The sequence below is a fragment of the Hermetia illucens genome, chromosome 7 (genome assembly GCF_905115235.1).
Source record: "Hermetia illucens chromosome 7, iHerIll2.2.curated.20191125, whole genome shotgun sequence".
Classification (NCBI taxonomy): domain Eukaryota; kingdom Metazoa; phylum Arthropoda; class Insecta; order Diptera; family Stratiomyidae; genus Hermetia; species Hermetia illucens.
In genome coordinates, this window is record NC_051855.1 from 6,993,307 (window position 1) to 7,012,783 (window position 19,477).

Below are 19,477 nucleotides of genomic sequence, written 5' to 3' on the forward strand. Positions count from 1 at the left end.
TTATGTGGGGCAAAGTCGATTACACAAAAATTAAATAAGACGATATCCTTGAAGAAATGCTTGAAAAAATTTAAAAAAAAGCCTCAAATCCAAATCGCAACTTCGCACTATGTTTGAATATTGGCGCCTGTCACCATCAGTATTGCCATCATTTCAGTTATGACCATCTGCCGAGATTGTCATAACTCGCAATAATCCAATTGGAGTGTGTTAGAGCACTTCATTCATTCACTGGTATCCGACGTCAAATCACGATACAAATCCCACTGTCACCAATGAAATTTGAACCGCCACCTTCCGTATGACAGCCTTGTGCTCTAAAGATTCATTTATCTGGACACTTTGTAGCAAAATAAGGGTTTTGAAATTGAAAACACGTCACACCCCAAAAGTTTTGCAATAATTGCAATTTATTTTATTCACCATCGTTCTTATCAGTTTTTGTTTGCTGGTTTTTTTTTTTTTAATTGTTGCTTTATTCAATATCAGTTTGTTTTTGTGTATGTGTCTGTATGTATGTGTGTTATAATTTGTTGTTCATACAATTTATTTTATCATATAGTTTGTGTGGAGTGTTTTTTTGTCGTTTCATTCTCTGTTAATATACAATTAAGATAATTATGTAATATATCATGAATAATAGAATATAATTCACTTGGTGGCATGCATATTTAATGCCCAGCATATGACTGTTACTGACGAAATTGTCTTCATTAGCTGAATTGTCGTCCTCGTCACCGGCCGTATCCCCTCTCCTCTGGTACAATTCAACTTGCCCTTTTGTTGAATGATGGCTATTTACATTATTCTCACGAAGGACCACAATTGCATCATTGATACTATCGGTCATGAGCAGCCGTTTCCTTACAGTGCTTGCCAGGTTGACGTTTAGATTTTTTTTATTATTACTAAATAACTTTACCCTATTATCAGATAAGCTGTTATCGGCGAGTCTATCCTCAACAGCCCCATTTTTTGCATCTATAAAGTCCATTACTGATATTTCTATGCCGTCCGCATGTCCACGACCAGCTCCCAATTGGCCAGAACCTGTCAAAGCTTCCGCTCCAGCGGTAATCATATTATCCCTGGAGGGTGGTGCGCAGCTTCCCTTCTCGCATGCTACAATCGAACTACTACTGAAGGTCTTCATGTTGTTTCCATTGAGATTCCGATGGTGCTGTATCTGCATGGTTTGCTGTTGGTACCTCGACTGTTGTTCTTGAAACATTGACGTGAACAGCGGACTACCATTTCGGCTAACTTGGTCATTGTTACTAGATAGGGATGAGGGTGGCATGACACCCCCATTCATTGCAATATCTTCACCGCCGTGGTGATGATGTCGTTGGTGAATTGTGTTACCGCCACCTAATATGTTAGTGTCGAATGAACCGCTCGAACCTCCAGCTCCATCGGTTCCCATACTTCCGCTTAGCACATCACCAAAGTTAAAGGATGTAAATTCGGTTGGAAATATATAAAAGATAACGAACATTACTGCATAAACGAACAGATGAAAAAGCATACAAGTCCATATTAAATTAATCTGAAAAAGAATTGAAATTTGCAAATTAGTTTGATCCTCGTCATTTGGTAATGTCAAACGGTTTAATAAAATTTACTAAGAGAAGTCCTCTACGCCGTGTTCGTCTCTAGAAAGTGAGAGATTCCCTCTAGAGAGCGAAACCCCTAGGAAACAAAGGCACCTAAGAAGACAAAGCCTCCCTGTAGGAAGAAAGAGTGTCTCTATTGATATGGTCCTCTAGAGAGGGAGAGCCTACTTCGATGAGAAAACAACCTCTCATTATAGAAGGACAAACTTCACCCCCAGGCCTGGCGAGGAACAAGTGGAAAGGCGGAATTCCCTAAGGTCCTCTACGCCGTGTTCGTCTCTAGAAAGTGAGAGATTCCCTCTAGAGAGCGAAACCCCTAGGAAACAAAGGCACCTAAGAAGACAAAGCCTCCCTGTAGGAAGAAAGAGTGTCTCTATTGATATGGTCCTCTAGAGAGGGAGAGCCTACTTCGATGAGAAAACAACCTCTCATTATAGAAGGACAAACTTCACCCCCAGGCCTGGCGAGGAACAAGTGGAAAGGCGGAATTCCCTAAGGTCCTCTACGCGTGTTCGTCTCTAGGGGGCAAGAGATTTCCTCTAGAGAGCGAAACCCCTAGGAGAGAAAGGCACCTAAAGAGACAAAGCCTCCCTGTAGGAAGAAAGAGTGTCTATTGATATGGTCCTCTAGAGAGGGAGAGCCTACTTCGATGAGAAAACAACCTCTCATATAGAAGGGCAAACTTCGCCTCCAGGCCTGGCGAGGAACAAGTGGAAAAGCGGAATTCCCTAAGGTCATCTACGCCGTGTTCGTCTCTAGGGGGCGAGAGATTTCCTCTAGGGAGCGAAACCCTTAGGAAAGAAGACAAAGTCTCCCTGTAGGAAGAAAGAGTGTCTCTATAGATACGGTCCTCTAGAGAGGCAGAGCCTATTTCAATGAGAAAACAACCTATCATTATGGTAAACTCAGAGGTAGATGTAGATGGGCTAACTTCGCCTCCAGGCCTGGCGAGGAGCAAGGGGAAAGGCGGGATTCCCTAAAGTCCTCTAGGCCGTGTTCGTCTCTAGAGGGCGAAAGCAAGGCACCTAAGGAGATAAAGCCTCCTTGTAGGAAGAAAAAGTGTCTCTATAGGTATGGTCCTCTAGAGAGGGAGAGCCTGTGGCGCGGCAGGATTCATTTTAGGTGCGGATCATCGTTGGTTGTCCACTCTCTGGGCGAAGTTCTGGGAAGTGAAGTGAAGTTGATCAGACGCCTGTCGGCAAGCGAGTCGGCAAAATTAGACCACTCGCTGGCGGGTTTAACGTTGGGTGATCGAACGCCCAGCCAATTGCATCGCGAAATGAGGCAATTGGGTGGGAGCAACAGCAACCCAGGCAATAATCTTTCCGTTCTTTTAGAAGACATTACCGACTCTCGTGTTCGAGCACTTCCCCAAAAGTTCAGCCAGATTACTACCGAGTGTAGTCTCTCCAAACCAGTGAAGCACAATGTGCAGCACCACATTATCACTACTGGTTCCCCGATCTTCTCGAAGGTGCGTCCTTTACCATCCCAGAAACTGGCTATTGCACGGAAAGAGTTTGAACAACTCCTTCAACAGGGTATCTACAAGCCCTCAAATAGCTGTTAGTCTTCCCCACTGCGAATGGCGCCCATGTGGGGATTACAGAAGGCTAAATGCACAGACTGTTCCTGACCGATATCCAATTCCACTCATCCACGTCTTTGCGCATCACCTCGCGCATTGCCGCATCTTTTCGACCTTGGACTTAACCAAGGCTTATCACCAAATCCCAGTAGCTCCTGAAGACATTCCAAAGACGGCAATATGTACACCCTTTGGACTCTTCGAGTTCACCCGAATAACTTTCGGATTGTGCAATGCGGCGCAAACCTTTCAAAGGTTCATTCACTCAGTCCTGCGAAACCTTGATTTCTGTTTCGTATATTTGGATGATGTTTTGGTCGCATCTTCCACTGAGTCTGAGCACTTAGCCCATCTCGAGTGCAATTTTCAACGTCTCCTTGAGGCCGGTTTAGTCGTAAACGTTGAGAAATGCAAATATCTCCAAAAAAAGGTGAGATTCCTCGGCCATTTCATTTTGCCTGAAGGAATACAGCCCGACCCAGACAAGGTGCAAGCGATAACAAGCTTCCCGCGTCCAAAGACAGTGAAGGAGTTGAGAAGGTTCTTGGGCATGCTAAACTTCTCCCGTCGTTTCCTGCCCAAGGCCGCCCATCGCCAGTCCATTTTGAACGCGTACTTGTCTGGCCCCAAAACTAAGGACACACGAGAGATCGTGTGGTCTGAAGAGACTATCCGCGCGTTTGACAAATCCCGTCAACAACTGGCCGACGATACACTCTTGGCATTCCCTCTGCAAGATGCACTCCTAGTCGTTTTTGTTGATGCCTCTGACATCGCAGTAGGTGCTGCCCTTCACCAAAGGTGGATCAAGTTTGGCAGCCGTTGAGCTTCTTCTCAAAGCAGTTGAATTCCGCTCAACCGAACTACAGTACCTACGATCGCGAACTGCTCGCCGCGTACTTGAGCATCAAATACTTCCGTTTCTCCCTAGAAGGCAAGCCGTTCACAGTGTTCACGGGCCATAAGCCTCTCACGTATGCTTTGAAACAGAAGCCCGACAAAGCGTCCCCTCGTCAGCTTCGACACCTGAGCTTTATAAACCAGTTTACGTCAGACATCCAGCACGTGTCCGGCAAGGACAACATAGTTGCTGACGCTTTGTCTCGTGTCTCCGAGGTTAACATCCCCGCCTCACTCGATTTCTCGGCTATTGCCAAGGCGCAGGAGGATGACGCAGCACTACAGAGCCTCAAATCCAACCCCATATACAAATTTCGGGAGTTGCCCATCTTCGGCTCAAACCTCTCTCTCTGCTGCGGAAACTCGGAAAAGGGACATCGGCCATACATTCCGGCCACCTTTCGCAAGGAAGTATTCCATGCAATTCACGACTTAGCGCATCCAGGCATCAGGACAACAAATCGGCTAGTCACCGAAAAATACTTCTGGCCCTCTATGAATAAGGATGTCAATTCCTGGGGCAGAGAGTGCATCGCATGCCAGAAGTGTAAAGTCTTTAGGCATGTAAGGAAAGAAGTGGGCTCATTCCCCCGCACTACCAAGCGGTTCCACACAATACACCTCGACATAGTAAGGCCTTTGCGAGGCTCGCACGGTTATAGGTATTGTCTCACAATCATCGACAGGTTTACGCGGTGGCCTGAGACAATACCTCTGAAAGACATTACGGCGCAATCATGTGCCGAAGCCCTCTGTCGAGAGTGGATACCTCGCTTTGGCGGCCCTGCAGTGGTCATCACTGACCAGGGAATGCAATTTGAGTCCACCCTTTTCTCCGAGTTAGGCAAACTCCTTGGTTTTAAACGCCAGCGGACTATTGCATACCACCCACAATCCAATGGGATGCTAGAACGTTGGCACCGGACGCTGAAAGCCGCCATTATGGCACGCAACGTTCCGTCCTGGCCCCAAGTCTTGCCTCTCGTCCTACTCGGCCTACGTACAACCCGCCGAGAGGAATTTGCTGCCAGCCCCGCGGAGCTGGTATACGGGGAGAACCCGAGACTCCCAAGCGATCCGGTCTTCGACAAGAGATCGGTTCTCACAAAGTCGGGGTTGGTGCGTCTGCTGAGGGACAATCTCCGACGCATAAAAGCCACACCACCCACCCGACACTCGTCCACACCTGCCTGTTCGCCCAAAGAACTGGCCACGTGCACGCACGTTCTGGTCAGGACGGATGCCGTCCGGAAGCCGCTACAGCCTCCATATGAGGGCCCGTACCGCGTTCTCGAGAGGGGAGGACATTTCTTCCAGCTCGAGATCGGTGGACACAAAAAGGCGGTCTCTCTATCCAGGCTGAAACCCGTGTCCGCCCCGAAGCAGCGTCGTGTCCGCTTTGTGGATTGACGGTGAACGAAGTTCCGGGATCAGTCGCCGAAACCCCTAGGTTTCATGTGGGGGCGGAGTGATGTGGCGCGGCAGGATTCGCAGCATTCGAAATTTATTTCGGGGGGAAGAACATTGCTATTCTGAGCGACAGCCAAGCAGCGATCAAGGCACTTAGGTCCAATAATAATAAAAATAATCGTTGGCGCAACAATCCATATTGGATCAGGGCCTTGAAGTGTGTTACAGCACTTCATTCAAGACCTTAACGATACACTACAGGAGTACAGTACCCTTTAGGAGGCAATGTGGTCAGCATTGCACTTGTGGGTCAATAAGGTGAACTCTAAACTGGTATGGGAATGCCTGGATACTCTCCACCCCATGTTGGATTGGAAGGCAATGAGACAGCGGACGAACTAGCCAAGAAGGGAGCAAGGACGCCTTTACACATGCCAGAGCCCTTCTGTGGAATAGGAAACAGGTTCATGGTTATGACATTAAAAACTAAAGGGGAACGATTGAGGAAACTATACTGGACGGGTCTACCAGGAATTGAGCAGTCCAGGTTGTTTAATGGGACCTCACCAAGAATAACCTCCGAATCATAGTGGGAATTCTCATTGATCACTGTCGGCTAAACTATAATATCACCTAGGGAAGCTAGGGATATCTATGGACACTGGCTGCTCAGCTACAGCATTTAGTTTTCTTTTTAATAACCTGGAACGATATTAGGATGGCCTTAGATGCCAGTAAGTTTATCCTTATATTGTATGGTAGTACCACCCGAAAGGAAGGTTTCAATATTTTACCGGTAATCTTCCCATTCCTTAGTTAATACTTCCTTGACCTATTTGGGATATTAATGCAGATTTAACTCTCTGGAGTTGGTTAGATATAAGAAGCTTTTTATCCTCAGGAAGGCGGAAGCCATTACCTACGTGGGTCTAAGCTCGCTACATCAAAATACCAATACTGGCTCCAGAAGCAATTGGTTTTACACACGAAGGATGAATTGACCAAATAAAGAAAGACGCTGATCTCTCTGACTTACTTCGTCAAAATTTTTCATTCTAAAGTGGCTGTACCTTGTTGAAAAAACATCCGGGCCACTAGTGAAGGCAAAGTTTCGATACCAAATCCCAAATACTTTGCCAAAGGTCGACGTGGATTAAGGCACAGATAAGGATGCAGCCGAGGTCGGATTTAGTCAAGCGTCAAGCGTTTCCCTAATCCAATTGCTCCAATCATTAGACAAAAAAAAGAAGACTAGGCAAACCGTGCCTGAGATGGAGCGATGACGTTGGTCAGGACGCCAAGCAGCTTTTAGGGGTATCGAATTGGTGGACCTGGGCGCAAAACCGGGGTGTCTGAAATTCCTTACTAAGGCAGGCCTAGACCGGAGCACGGTTGTTGCGGAATTTGACCGATCCTCAACGGGAAAAATACACGAAATCTCTCTTAATGTTTGGCATGACTTAATCCCCTGGATGAAAAAAAGTAGGAAACAATGGCCTCAGTTAGGCAAGTCTGTCACCGAATGAATGAAGACTAAGGACTTACTCAGTTTCAAAGCAAAACTATTTCACTTCGACCAACTTAGGTCAGAACTAGGCGATTTTGGATTGGATTGGATTTTGTGACCTGCCAACTTTCGGTCAGCTGAGGCATCATCTGATTTTCCCTTGCCCTGAATAAAACCCCTAATCACTACATGTTTTTAACTTGAGGTTCTCGAATTTTAGGTGACCTTAAGTACCAATGGAGTGACCTTAAGTACCGATAGAGTCACCTTAAGTACCAATACACCATCCTGACATGGCATGGGTGATACCAATATACAACATACCGGAGGTCCGGGTCCCTCCTTAAATGTAAGCATAAATCAAGAACAATGCTACTTACTTTTGATTTTCTTCCATATTTCGTTACACTAACGAATGGTACTAAAGCAATTGTCAACAGCATACCGCACATAAGTCCAGCTATCAGTCCAGCAAAATTTTGCTGCCAAGGTAATGTTCCCATACCAAACAGCGTTCCTACCAGAACCGTCAATTTCATAAGAGCTAAATGCGGTTTTTTCAATTGTTTCCAATGTATAAGCAGCAATAATACGACCAGTGACGATAATACTCCGGCTAATGATGCTAATGGTCCAACCTGAAAAAAGAAAGACCAAAAGGGGTATCAATTGTCAGACTTGAAGGGCATTCCCTGCTGGATGAATAGTCTTTGACAGGCACTTACCTCAAGTTTATATGGGACAAGTATTGCACTAGTTAGATTGCCTGCTAGCCCGGACCCGATGTACACGATAGCCGTTCGAATTGGTCCTATCAAACGTTCTAAGTCTGCTAAGAATATATGTTGAAAGGCAACCGTGATAGCTAAATGTATGATACCCGCGTGCAAGCACAATGATGTGAAAAGACGATAGAATTGATCTGGAACTTCGGTCGAAAAGAAGGGGAACATTCCGCAAACGTTATTCAGACATGACACCTACAGGGGATGAAAAAAAGTTATTATCGGTCCATGGTCATCTCCAAAAGGAAGCTAGGAAGTCCTTATCCGGAGGGTGGATTGACTCTCTAGAAACATCAAACCCTCTCTTCCAACCGTTAAGACTCACCTGCGAGCAGAGCGACGCCTCCTCATGAAAATACCCATTGACAAAATCACAATATTCCCGAGTTGTAATGCGACACTCCCCAAACACCCCCGTACAGCAAGGATGTCCAATTACTTCACAAACCATATGCTCGGCCGTTTGATCCTTGAAGCGAAATCGTTGTGAAAATGAGTTGGTCTTACGACAGATTGGCCATTTCGTTATGTCGTCGGGCCATTCGTACGGGGCAATGGAAGCTGGAGCATCACAAAATTTCGGATCCAAACCACATACTGATCCCGATATACGGCCACCTGGACCCGACTCACCAGGTGACCATTTTTTCCAGGTAGATATCGACTTCTATAAGAAGAGATAAATAATCGAGGTAAGGTGTTGGATGACAAAGAAACTCCTTTAAACCTACCGTTGGCCATAGTCCCCGCACCGAACAATCAGCTTGTGAACTCTGTACACATCCTGAATCGTCATTTCGAATACAACAAGCCGTCTCTCGTTCCTGGCGCCGTGTTTTCGCTATCACTTCGATAATTTTTACATCCCTTCTCATGCAAGCGGCAAACTTACCACCTAAATGAACCAAATCATGACCACGCGGACCTATCCATACATTTCTCTGCTCCTGATGTTGAACGGTTTGCAGACTCAAACTTGTTACCAGCACCTGTCCTGATTTTTGTTCGACCCCAATACCAATCGGACCAATACCGTAACAAATCAAGGACAATATCAAAACTAGGATCTGAACAGTATTAATCCAGTACGTGAAAAAGGGGCGGTGGTCGTTACGATCATCCAGCTCATGGGAACGAAATAACTTGACTTTGTGAGCGACAGGACGTCGTGAATTGTCCAGGACACCGTCAAGGAGTTGGGGTGATATACGAGTACCGCGGTAGCCACCTCGCTGTTGACTGCCTAATAGTCCACCACCGCCATTGATGGTACCTGCCGCACCGTTTCCTCCGTTGTTTCCGGGTGCCATACAGGACCCAACATTTTGTGCCTGTTGATGGTGATTGTGATAGTGCTGGTACTGCTGGTGTTCTCCCGAGGTGCGCCAGCCATGAACCCGCTCTCCCATATAAATCTGACGAGCATGAAGATTCTGATGATTCTGGCCACCGTTAGGTCCCTGGTTACCATTCGCGCAGCCCAGATCATTCCCACCGATATCAAAGAATACCTCATCCTCCTGAAGGGCTGTTAGGCCTTCGCACATATCGCCTGGATTGTCGCCATTCAGTGTGGTTATGTGAGTCGGGGCGAAGCTTCGCGACCATTGCTTCTGGTTCCGCTGTTGCCTCTTGTTAAGGGTCTGGATTATGTAAGACAACCCGGAAGCAATCATGCTGGGGACAGATGCCTTCTTTTCGATCGGAACGTGGTCATAGCCTCCGGATTCGCAGCTGTTGTACAGGTGGTGGATCTGGTTTTCGTCCGTAGTTTGTGCCGGGAGGATATCTGGGCGATCTCCAACTTGCGGAGAGGGATTGTATTGGCCTCCGGACCTTCTTTCGCCCCTTAATCGTGATCCAATATATACTGGCTCCAACTCTGGTTTAAGTGGTCCAAATCGACGCAGAGCTAAACGTTTCTGACGCTCATTCCACTTAAGTTGTTCATCCTCTTCTGTCTGTACATCAACCCCGAAAAATTTGGCTATTTCACGGCGGACATACTCCCGCAGACGCTGTTTGCGTGAAAGACGTTGCATTTGCTGACGAATCGTGAGAGTTCCGTTGCGTTGTGGGGTTGCACTTAGCACGTTATTCGCTGAATTATTCACGGAGTGACTACTCAAACTAGCGTGATGGTGTGGCAAGGGTTGTGATGATACTGGCAGAGCATGATGCTGGATTTGTGGTTGCGGCTGTGGTTGTTGCGGTACAGGCTGCGGTTGAGGAGCTCTACCAATTAGTCCAGAATGTGAGGACAACATCTGAGGATTTGGTTGCGGCTGGGGTACTGATTGAACGGGAGGGTAGTTTGCAGGATTGGGATGGTGTTGCTGAGGTTGCACCGCCCCCGCAGAAGTCTGCGATGGGTTTGAAGAAGGCGTTGGGGAAGCGGTGGAATTGAACTGGTCACCGCAGGTTGAAGTCGATTCGATTCCTCCAAGATTGGACGCAGGTGCATTCATCGTCGTGGAGTTTTGTAGGACGGGGCTGGTTGGTCCAGTGGTTTGTGTCGTTTGGTGGACTCCTGTTGTACGGCGCATTGTGCTACAATGCAAGCATGTGCTGCTATTTGGTTCAGACATGACGCTCACCGGAGTCACGACTCGTCCATTTCCTGTTCCCAAGAATTCCACGCTAGGGGTCCTATGCATATATTCGCTTACCACACAGGCGGCTCGAGTCTGTCGAGCAACTGGCTGATTAGTGGGGTGGACAACAGTAGGGGAAGGGGTAGCAGTCGCAATGGATAGCTGTTGATTTGAAGAGGATCCGTTCATGTGGCATTTCATGGGTCTCATGCGTGGCGTAGTTACGTAGTGATCTGTGACGCTTATTCGTTGCTCTGGAGGTGGTAATGGCTGGAGACCAGAAGTGCTGGAACCCTGGTCTGCTACTGAACAACATTTCATCCGGAAGCGATAGGGTAGTGTGCTTACGCTTGCATGTTGCTGATGTTGCTGGTTTTGAGGCGGGATGTTTTGCGCTTGAGGTAGTTGCGATCCCCCGCCTCCGTTGTTAGAGCATTGTGAAGGTGAATGAGATGATTGGGAGATGTCTGTGTAGATCTCGGTAAGGGGTGGTGGCGTTGGGACATACCGCTTTACAGGTGTATGTACAGCTGATGACAAATATGCATAGGTATCACTGGAGACAAGTGGCGTGCTGTTTGCCAAAAAATGAGTTGCTGTTACGAAGCGATCACACCGTGGGAAAGCCTCCCGATAACGCTCTGACATGCGGTATCGTGAGCTCGGTGAAAGGGTTCGCTGAAGGGTGTTGCTACCATATTTGAGATTCGACGAGCCATGCTGCACCGGCGACTGATCGTAATGATGGATTTGCTGGGTACTCGAAATCGAAGGCGATGGTATTCCCATAACGAAGCGGTCACTATTGGGAGCAGGCGATGGCGGAGGTAAGCAACATGTGGCCAAGGAATCGTCGTAGCGATCGATCGAATGGAGGGAGAGTCGACCACTGAATAGGTGGCAACCATCTTGTTGTTGGTGTTGATGTTGCTGACTATAACGACTTGGTGAGTAGTTCTGCCCCGATTGCAACGACGATGAACAGACATTGTTGGCGATCGTTTGGGAAGCGTTAACGGCTAAAGTTGGTTCCAAAGATGGGCAGGGTGATCCCGATCCAACGCATAGATCTGCAGAGTTTATCTGCTGGAGTTGGTACTGATAGCTCAGTGAGGATTTCCTTCGGCGCTCAATTGTGTTGACTGTTAAAGCAGCAGAAGACGATGATTGCTGATGTAGACCTAGACTGTTCAGTGATGGTTGCTGTGACTGCGTCGGAGTCACTGATGAGCTAGGACTCAACGATGAATTCGACGGACCGGATGATATAAGGGAATGTTGATTCTGGGAATGATGAAGATGGTGTTTCTGCTGTGATTGCGGAAGGGGTTTGTGATAGTCGATTCCATCGTCCGTAGACATTCAGACAATTTCGATGGGTGCACCGCTGCGACAAACAAGACGTCCGTATTATGGTTATGCTCATAAACACCACAAACACAACACCATCTACTTTCACTTTTTGGCACAGATGTTCATTGAGTTGGAATTCAATTTCATAATCTACCTATCGTTGTATCCACTACAAGGCTAAACGTGTCCTCAAAGTAAATTTTGAAGGACTATTCACGCACATTTTCATCTTTCTCTCTCGGCACCAAGGACTTCTACACAAAATTCGGTCACGAATATGCTAATGCATGCGAACACGCTTCAGGATATTTTAGTTTCATTTCAATTGTGAAACGGCCACTGCTTTTTGTATCCTTTTTCGATGCTTGGTATCCAATGTCGTCAATTCGTCAAAACCTAAAAAGGAAATATCCCGACTGGATGTTCACAGTTGGCATATTTCGTGTATATTGTTTTGACTGTAAAAGGAGCGTGAGACACAAATAAGGAAAGAAGGAAAAGGGACCGAAAAAATAGGTTTGTGTATACCAATTGCAATCGGGTCAAGGAATATCACAAAAAAGCACAACGAGTCAAAGTAGGTCCTATCAAGCCCAGACGTCATAGTAGGCCCTATCAAGCCCAGACGTTTCTGCACTACCAAAACCGTGCGCCAATACTTTCATCTTCGTTTCTAGAAAACCCGCTTTTTCAGGACTATAAATCCTGAAAACGATTGATGAATTACCACGGAATTATCGCGGAGGAGAACTAGCATAATAACTTGAAAAACAAAGAGCTGATGAGAAGGACTCAAAACCAAACCAAAAAGTCACACAGGTCCACATCGGTTTAAGTTGAAAATTGTGGGAAGTTCTAGAGAATCTACCCTTGCCTGATTTTCGCGTGATGTTTTCCTTTTTTTTTTTCGTCTCTATTTCGTCCTCACAGCAAAGATGCAAATTCTTAGGAAAAAAAATTATAATGGTAGCGACATAAGCTAACAACCAGTGCGGGGAAAACAATAAGGAAAAATTCACTTTTCCAGTCGGCTGAAGAGAATTGGAAATAAACATAGACACATGTTGGGTGTTTTGTGTGTATTCTGGGCTTTCTTTATCCTTTTCTCCAAAGTCTGCGCATGGCTGGTGTCGAAAACCATGGAAGAGAGAGAGATTGAAGAGAGAGGGTATAGCAAAATTGACATGGCGGCAGAGTTTGGAATGTAGATTGAATTGCATACAATGCGGGACTTGTTTCGACGAGGGGAGGTCATTGCGGAGAATGTCATTTTAGAATATGATGTGGACTAGTCTGCATGATTTTCCAAAGGGAGCCAGCTTTAAGGTATGAATTTGGGAGTTGACCTTTAGGTTCCCTACTTTCTAGTTTAAGCTACTTAAGCCTCAACGTCAGAGCCCAATGTGCAAGCTGCTTTCTTGGTCGTGTTTCCTGGGGTGTAGATAGTACTGAACCTGACCTTAAAACGCGCACGTCGCTTACAGCATGTCAGAGACTAAGTGGCCAGAAAGATGATCCCTTCTTGGTTCATCGGGAGCTGCTCATACGTAAGCCCTGCACGGAACTCTAAGTTAAATGCCACCACTATAGGGGCTGCTTCCTTTATTGTGAAGAATTTGTGGCCTTTTTCATGGCATGGTCATGTTACCATCACCTAAGGTTAGCCAGAAAATTCAAGCCGACCGCAGAGAACCCAAAGTTGGACCGAAACAATGATAGTAACCCTTTCGACTTGAAGGCTCCCAAAGCCGAGAGAGCGGGACTGTTAGCCCGAAGTAATGTGTCAAACGGTTCCAGGGTAGTTCTCTGATCACAGGAAGGTATTTAGTTGGCAGCCCGACAGCGTACTATTGCAGGAGTCCAACGCTTCACTTATCCTACTCCCTAAAAAAAAAAACTACCGAACAGGGCAAATGCCAAAAAAAAACAAAGGTTTTGGAGTGTTTTACTGTTTTACATCGATTTAACATTTAGCATCGATTTGTGCTCACACCGCTTGATACAAAGCATGCCTTCTTTATACAGAGTATCCCGTTTATGATGCTACAAATTTTAATGGTGGATAGTACCACTTGTTTGAGGAAAATTGATCCAGGAAACGGGTACGCCACCGTTTATCGTTACAGAGTTATAGCGTTTCTTGTGAACAGTGTCAAAAAGTTTGACCTTTCCAAAAAAAAATCACATTTTCCCACTCCATCAGTGATTTAATCCCAAATTTGATACAATTTTCGAAAACTACATAAAATTCAAGCGACATGGGTTTAATTATGGAAAATTTAGGAATATTACGAATTAAATGGAAGAAAACGTGGTAGTTTTTTAAGGTAAATAATGGAAAATGAATACCCTAAAACACTAGAGTTACCATGCTCCCTATCAAGACTACGTTTACTCGCATTTAATATTCCTAAATTTTCCATAATTAAGTCCATCATTTTGACATGTCATTTGAAAGCTAATATAATGATCATTTGTCAACTTTGCAGGTGTGTAAGTTTAAAGTACGGTTACAATAATGCATATTGAAGTTTAGATAAAAAACCTACTTTGAAATTTCTTTAAAGTTTAAACAGTTATATCTTCGAAGTGATGTTAATCAATGGAAAAAAATATCCGTTTTTAAGAAATTTTATGTAATTTCCGAAAATGGTATCAAATCTGAGATGATTGAGAGGTCAAGGTTTTTGATAATATTCATGAAAAACACTATAACTCTGTAACAGTATAAGATAGAGTGTCCACCAGACCACCAGGCCATCTTCCTCCGCATTGGGAACCGGGGAACCAGTCAACGACGCTTTGGAAATGGAAAGGCTAAGGCGCTTGGCTGGTCTATCGGAGCTTTCGACGAGGAGACATTCCTGGCCGCATTAGAGGGAGCCCATGATCCAGATGGAACAGCAGTGGAAAGGGTCACACAGCTGTCTCAGTGTGTAACCGAAGCATGCGACGCTACGATGCCACGACGACGCATGCACCATGACAAGAGGCCAAACTACTGGTGGAACACGGAGATCGCTGCCTTGAGATCCTCTTGTCTCCGAGCGAGGAGACTTTCCCACAGGACAAGGGGAAGGCCGGAGCACCAGGTGCGTGAGGAGGAATACAGGGATCTGCGAAGCAACCTTAAGAAGGCCATTCGGAGAAGCAAGCGGGAATGCTACCAGAAGCTCTGCATGGAGGCTAATAAGAATCCGTGGGGTACAGCCTACCAAGTTGTAATGAAGAAGATCCGCGGGCGAAAATCACCTCAAGTGACATGCCCACGGCTCTTGTTCCAAATAATTACAACCCTTTTCCCGTAGCAGGAGCAGGACGAAAGAAAACCCCAACTGGCAGCTCAGCAGGACGTCTTCTCGATCCCTAATGTTACCGAAGAGGAACTTTGGGAAATCTGCAGACGTATTGGGGACAGCAAGGCTCCGGAATTGGACGGAATTCCGAACAGGGCTCTGAAGGTGGCGGTCAAGGCCAGACCAAGGTGGTTCGCAAGCACATTCGAATCGTGCATGGCGGAAGGTGTGTTTCCCGGCCAGTGAAAGAGGCAGAAGCTGGTGTTGCTACGGAAGCCCTGAAAACCACCCGTCGTGCCCTCTTCATATCGCCCTATTTGTCTCTTAGACACCATGGGGAAGATGTTGGAGAGGGTGATATACAACAGGCTGCTCCCGTTCATCGAGCTTCCGGGTGGTCTTTCGGAGCGGCAATATGAGTTTCGGCGAGCCCGTTCTACGGTCGATGCAGTAGCAAAGGTCGTGGAATTGGCTCGAAATGCAATGGACATGGGCAAATGCTGTACTCTGGTGACGCTGGACGTCAAAAATGCTTTTAACTCAGGCAACTGGGGCTGGATTAAGGGTGCTTTGGCCAAACTGGGTGTTCCTAGCTACTTGGCTCGGCTCATCGAGAGTTACTTTTCGGAAAGATTTCTCTGGTACGAGACGGACGACGGGCCGAAGGAGTACATTGTGACAGCAGATGTGCCTCAAGGTTCTGTATTAGGAGCGCTGCTGTGGAACATAATGTACGTATGTCGCGTGCCGGAGGAGACAACGCTGATTGGTTTTGCGGACGACCTGGCGGTAGTTGCAATTGCAAAGCATCCCGAGGACGTGGAGCTTTATGCAAATGAAGCCATTCATACCATCAAGTCATGGTTACGAATGGCCAAGCTGGACCTGGCGGACGAAAAGACGGAGGCGGTCCTCATTACCAACCGTAGGAAGAAGCCATTCATACCATCAAGTCATGGTTACGAATGGCCAAGCTGGACCTGGCGGACGAAAAGACGGAGGCGGTCCTCATTACCAACCGTAGGAAGAACAACACGGTTACCATCCAGGTTGGTAATCGTGAGGTCGTCTCAAAATCGGTTGTCAAATACCTGGGGGTGATGATCGATGTCAAGCTGAGTTTCAAGGGACACTTGGATTATGCGCGAGAGAAGGCAGCAAATGCCAGCTCATCCCTTGCAAGGATGATGCCTAACGTGGGAGGGCCGAAGTATAGTCGTAGGTTACTCATCGCAGGAGTGGTGAGGTCGATCCTGCTATACGCGGCCCCTGTCTGGGCGGGAGCGTTGAACCACGCTATCAACCGGAGGAAGATAAGTTCGGCATACCGGCCAATTGCGCTAAGGGTGTGCAGCGCATTTAGGACGGCGTCGACGGAGGCAGTGTGTGTCATCGCAGGAATGATCCCTATAGATCTTTTAGCGAGCGAGGCACACTGGCTCTACGAAAAACGGAAGGCAAATCCAGCCGAGGTGAATGCGGATTTCTGAAAAGCCATCAGGAGAGAGTTGTGTGGCAAGTGGCAACAACGATGGGATAACTCCGACAAGGGCCGGTGGACCCATACATTGATCCCGGGTCAACCGAAAGCACGGAGAATTGAATTACCACATGACACAGTTCCTTACGGGACACGGTGGCTATAGGAAGTACTTGCATCGCTTCGAATTGAACGAGTCTCCCAACTGTCCTGAATGCGGTGCTACACCCGAGGACCCGGAGCACGTTATGTTCCATTGTCCCAGATTTCTGCAGCAGAAAAGGAGGTTGAATAGCATCTTAGGGGCGGACATCGAGCCCTCGAACCTGGTGGAAGAGATGCTGAAGTCGAAGGAAAACTGGATGGCGGTAAATGAGGTAGTAGCCGTGGTGCAGACAAAACTCCTGGAGTTGGATCGAGCTCGGAAGGCGCCGCGACGGAGACGTGACATGGACGAGCTGGTATAGCGGACCAAAGCCCCCCCGCGAAGTAATACTTCACGGTGGTCCCGCGGGGAGGGGCGCAAGAGTGGGGGTTAATGCATGTGCTGTTCCGACCGATTTTCAGCGCGATTTTAACAATGACCGCCCCATGTACCCGGATTGGTAAGCCACAGTTAGCGAAGTCATCTAGGGTGGGTAGGGATTCGGGTTGCTAGGTATCCCCTTTATACTCTGCATGGGGCCAGACTATAGCGGGACATTAAATAATATCCAACAAGGCCACTGCGGTTCAGGGATTCAGAAAGCTATCCGTTTTAACTGTAAGGTTGAGAGATCAACATGACCTTTGACTGTTACCCAAGTAATTCTTTGTTAGGGGGGGTGGGGAGAGGGAAAATCATCCTCACCGTAGAAAATGCAAGGTCTCACTGTCCGGTGATTCATTCTAGCTAAGGTTTCGCACCAAATGTAGGGTGCTAACCGCTGAAAACTAAATGGCCTGGTAAAGAGGAAACCGTATTGGCCGTGGTTTTCTGCAGTCTACTGAAAATACTTCAGGAAATGACGTTAGCGGAAACCGTGTATCCTTGACAAGTAAAGTCCCAATTCTTCAGGAGAACTCCAGGATAACTTCCACACATGTGAAGATATTGCGTTTTTTTTTAATTGTTCTTGTTTGAATCTATGCTACTCGAATCCCTTTTTCCTCGTATAATACAGGGATGTATCGGATAATCTTTGGCATCTTTGGCATCCTAACTCGGTCCTCTATTCCTTTACACGTAGGACGAATCCTTACAGATTTATAGCACCATACTCCAAGTAGTTACAAGAATCCAGGAAAGCACAAAAGTGACCTAGTTTTGCCCGAAGGGTCTTATTCAACAAAATAATTTAGAACAAGGTCGTCCTGTAAATCGATTAAATTAGCAATCGAATAGCACCTTATCCTTCTTTTCCTTTATTTTTTGTTTTGTCCATGCAGGGTTTACCTTTGAAATTAATGAACTAAGAAAACGGTTTAGATTCCATCTCACATAGCCGCGAAACTGCCAATATTACAGGAACCAACTAAGGACATTCCAGCGTTAACCAGTTTTCTTCATAAACTTCCTCACATTCATAAGATTGTCTCTACATATTTTTTTCTGCCATATGCATTCTATTCCAGGACGAAATCACAAGCAATAGTCACGAAACTTTTGGGGGAAAACTCCACTAGAATATATGAACACTCATTTTTTCTGGGTAGCACCAATGATCGGAAAATTTTAAACAATACACAATCACTCGTTTAGAAAAGTCCTTATTTCACTCAATTCTATAAATCCAAGCCGAAAATATTCAATAATTGTTTATTCGCGACTCCTTTCTCTCAATTTCCTTCCGTCTTCCATTTCGTGGTGTTTTCATGACCCCGAAACCTTTCCCCGATAAACAGCATTCATGTTGAAATAAAAACAACAAAAACTGCTTTAGATCAACTTTGAGGAGAAATTCTTGGAGGGTGGGTAGGCTGCGACCGCGCTTGGGGGAAGCTCTACCGCTCTTCTTCGTTCAGTTAGGATGGTTTCTTCGTTTAGTCCTGAAGTTTTCTTCGGGATGGTTTTTCAGATGTTCACCATGTTCACTAGTCCCTTTGTTCCCTCAGTCCTTCCCAGCTTTTCCTGTTAATCCTTTTTGGGATTCATATCGTTTCATTCATATCCTTAAATATGAACCGAAAGTGCGAATTTTCCCTTCCATAAGGCAACATGGAAGTCTAATTTGGATTCACATCTGAAAAGGACTTTGCACTTTATAGAGAGTTCCCTTCAATCAGGATAACTCGTGCGTGTAGATGTGGGGGTAGGGCATGCGTAGTTTATAAACATCCTTAGGCAAAGGACGAAAATACATCTTGGTACGTGCGTTCCAATTATTTAAGCATGCGTGATGGCGATATTTTTGGAATAAATGAAGTCGTAGGAGAGGGTTCACAAATAATTCCAGGGCATGCTCCTTGCAAAGTGAAAACAGCTGAGAGGATATCCTTTCTTTTGGATGACGATGAAAAGGGAAATTTATTTCGTTGGGGGACAATTTCCTAAATGAATTCTCTAGAACTGTCATGTTGAATTCAGCAATACAAAATTTCCCTTAAATTTAACGAAACTCGGAGATGTCATTTTTATTCAGTAAATTTAGAATTGGTGGACATCGCCGCAAAATCGGGATGTCTGGAGTTCCTTATTAAGGCAGGCCTAGACCGGATACCGGTTGTTGCGCCGTTGATGATCATGATGGGGATCCTTAGTCAAAAATTCATTTTTATTCCGATTCAATCTGAGACCGTGAGGCGATCATTCCATTTTTGAACAAATTACTCTCGATCATTTTTGAAATTAGACGCTAGAAAAACATCATCTAAAGCAGTGTATAAGGCGCTGCGCGTTGGATGTCCGGTACGACAGTTTCCATAACAAGAACAAAGAGCAGTAATGAGAGGGTGCTTCCCTGGTGAGC

The 19,477-nt window shown here is 46.1% G+C and overlaps 1 protein-coding gene across 4 annotated transcripts; it reads right to left on the minus strand.

The window, feature by feature from the left end:
- Positions 1 to 392: 392 nt before the first annotated feature.
- LOC119660939 (inactive rhomboid protein 1) lies at positions 393 to 18,648 on the minus strand. Of its 4 annotated transcripts, none has more exons than XM_038069941.1 (6): positions 17,965 to 18,648; positions 8,538 to 12,007; positions 8,132 to 8,473; positions 7,747 to 8,001; positions 7,402 to 7,659; positions 393 to 1,549 (listed from the first exon to the last, which is right to left on the minus strand). In XM_038069941.1, the coding sequence occupies exons 2-6, from the start codon at positions 11,760 to 11,762 to the stop codon at positions 599 to 601; spliced, it is 5,031 nt and encodes a 1,676-aa protein (XP_037925869.1). In that variant the 5' UTR covers positions 11,763 to 12,007; positions 17,965 to 18,648; the 3' UTR covers positions 393 to 598. The 4 variants fall into 4 exon arrangements, with proteins under 4 accessions (XP_037925869.1, XP_037925867.1, XP_037925866.1 ...); XM_038069939.1 differs by having other exon boundaries at positions 8,538 to 12,149; XM_038069938.1 differs by having other exon boundaries at positions 8,538 to 12,169.
- Between the last annotated feature and the right edge of the window lie 829 nt (positions 18,649 to 19,477).

Excerpts from the sequence above, each read along its gene's own strand:
- LOC119660939 (XM_038069941.1), bottom strand. The coding sequence starts at position 11,762 with ATGTCTACGGACGATGGAATCGACTATCACAAACCCCTTCCGCAATCA. Across the intron at positions 7,660-7,746 it reads TTGTCCCATATAAACTTGAG|GTTGGACCATTAGCATCATT; the intron begins GTAAGTGCCTGT and ends TTCTTTTTTCAG. Across the intron at positions 1,550-7,401 it reads AATATGGAAGAAAATCAAAA|ATTAATTTAATATGGACTTG; the intron begins GTAAGTAGCATT and ends ATTCTTTTTCAG.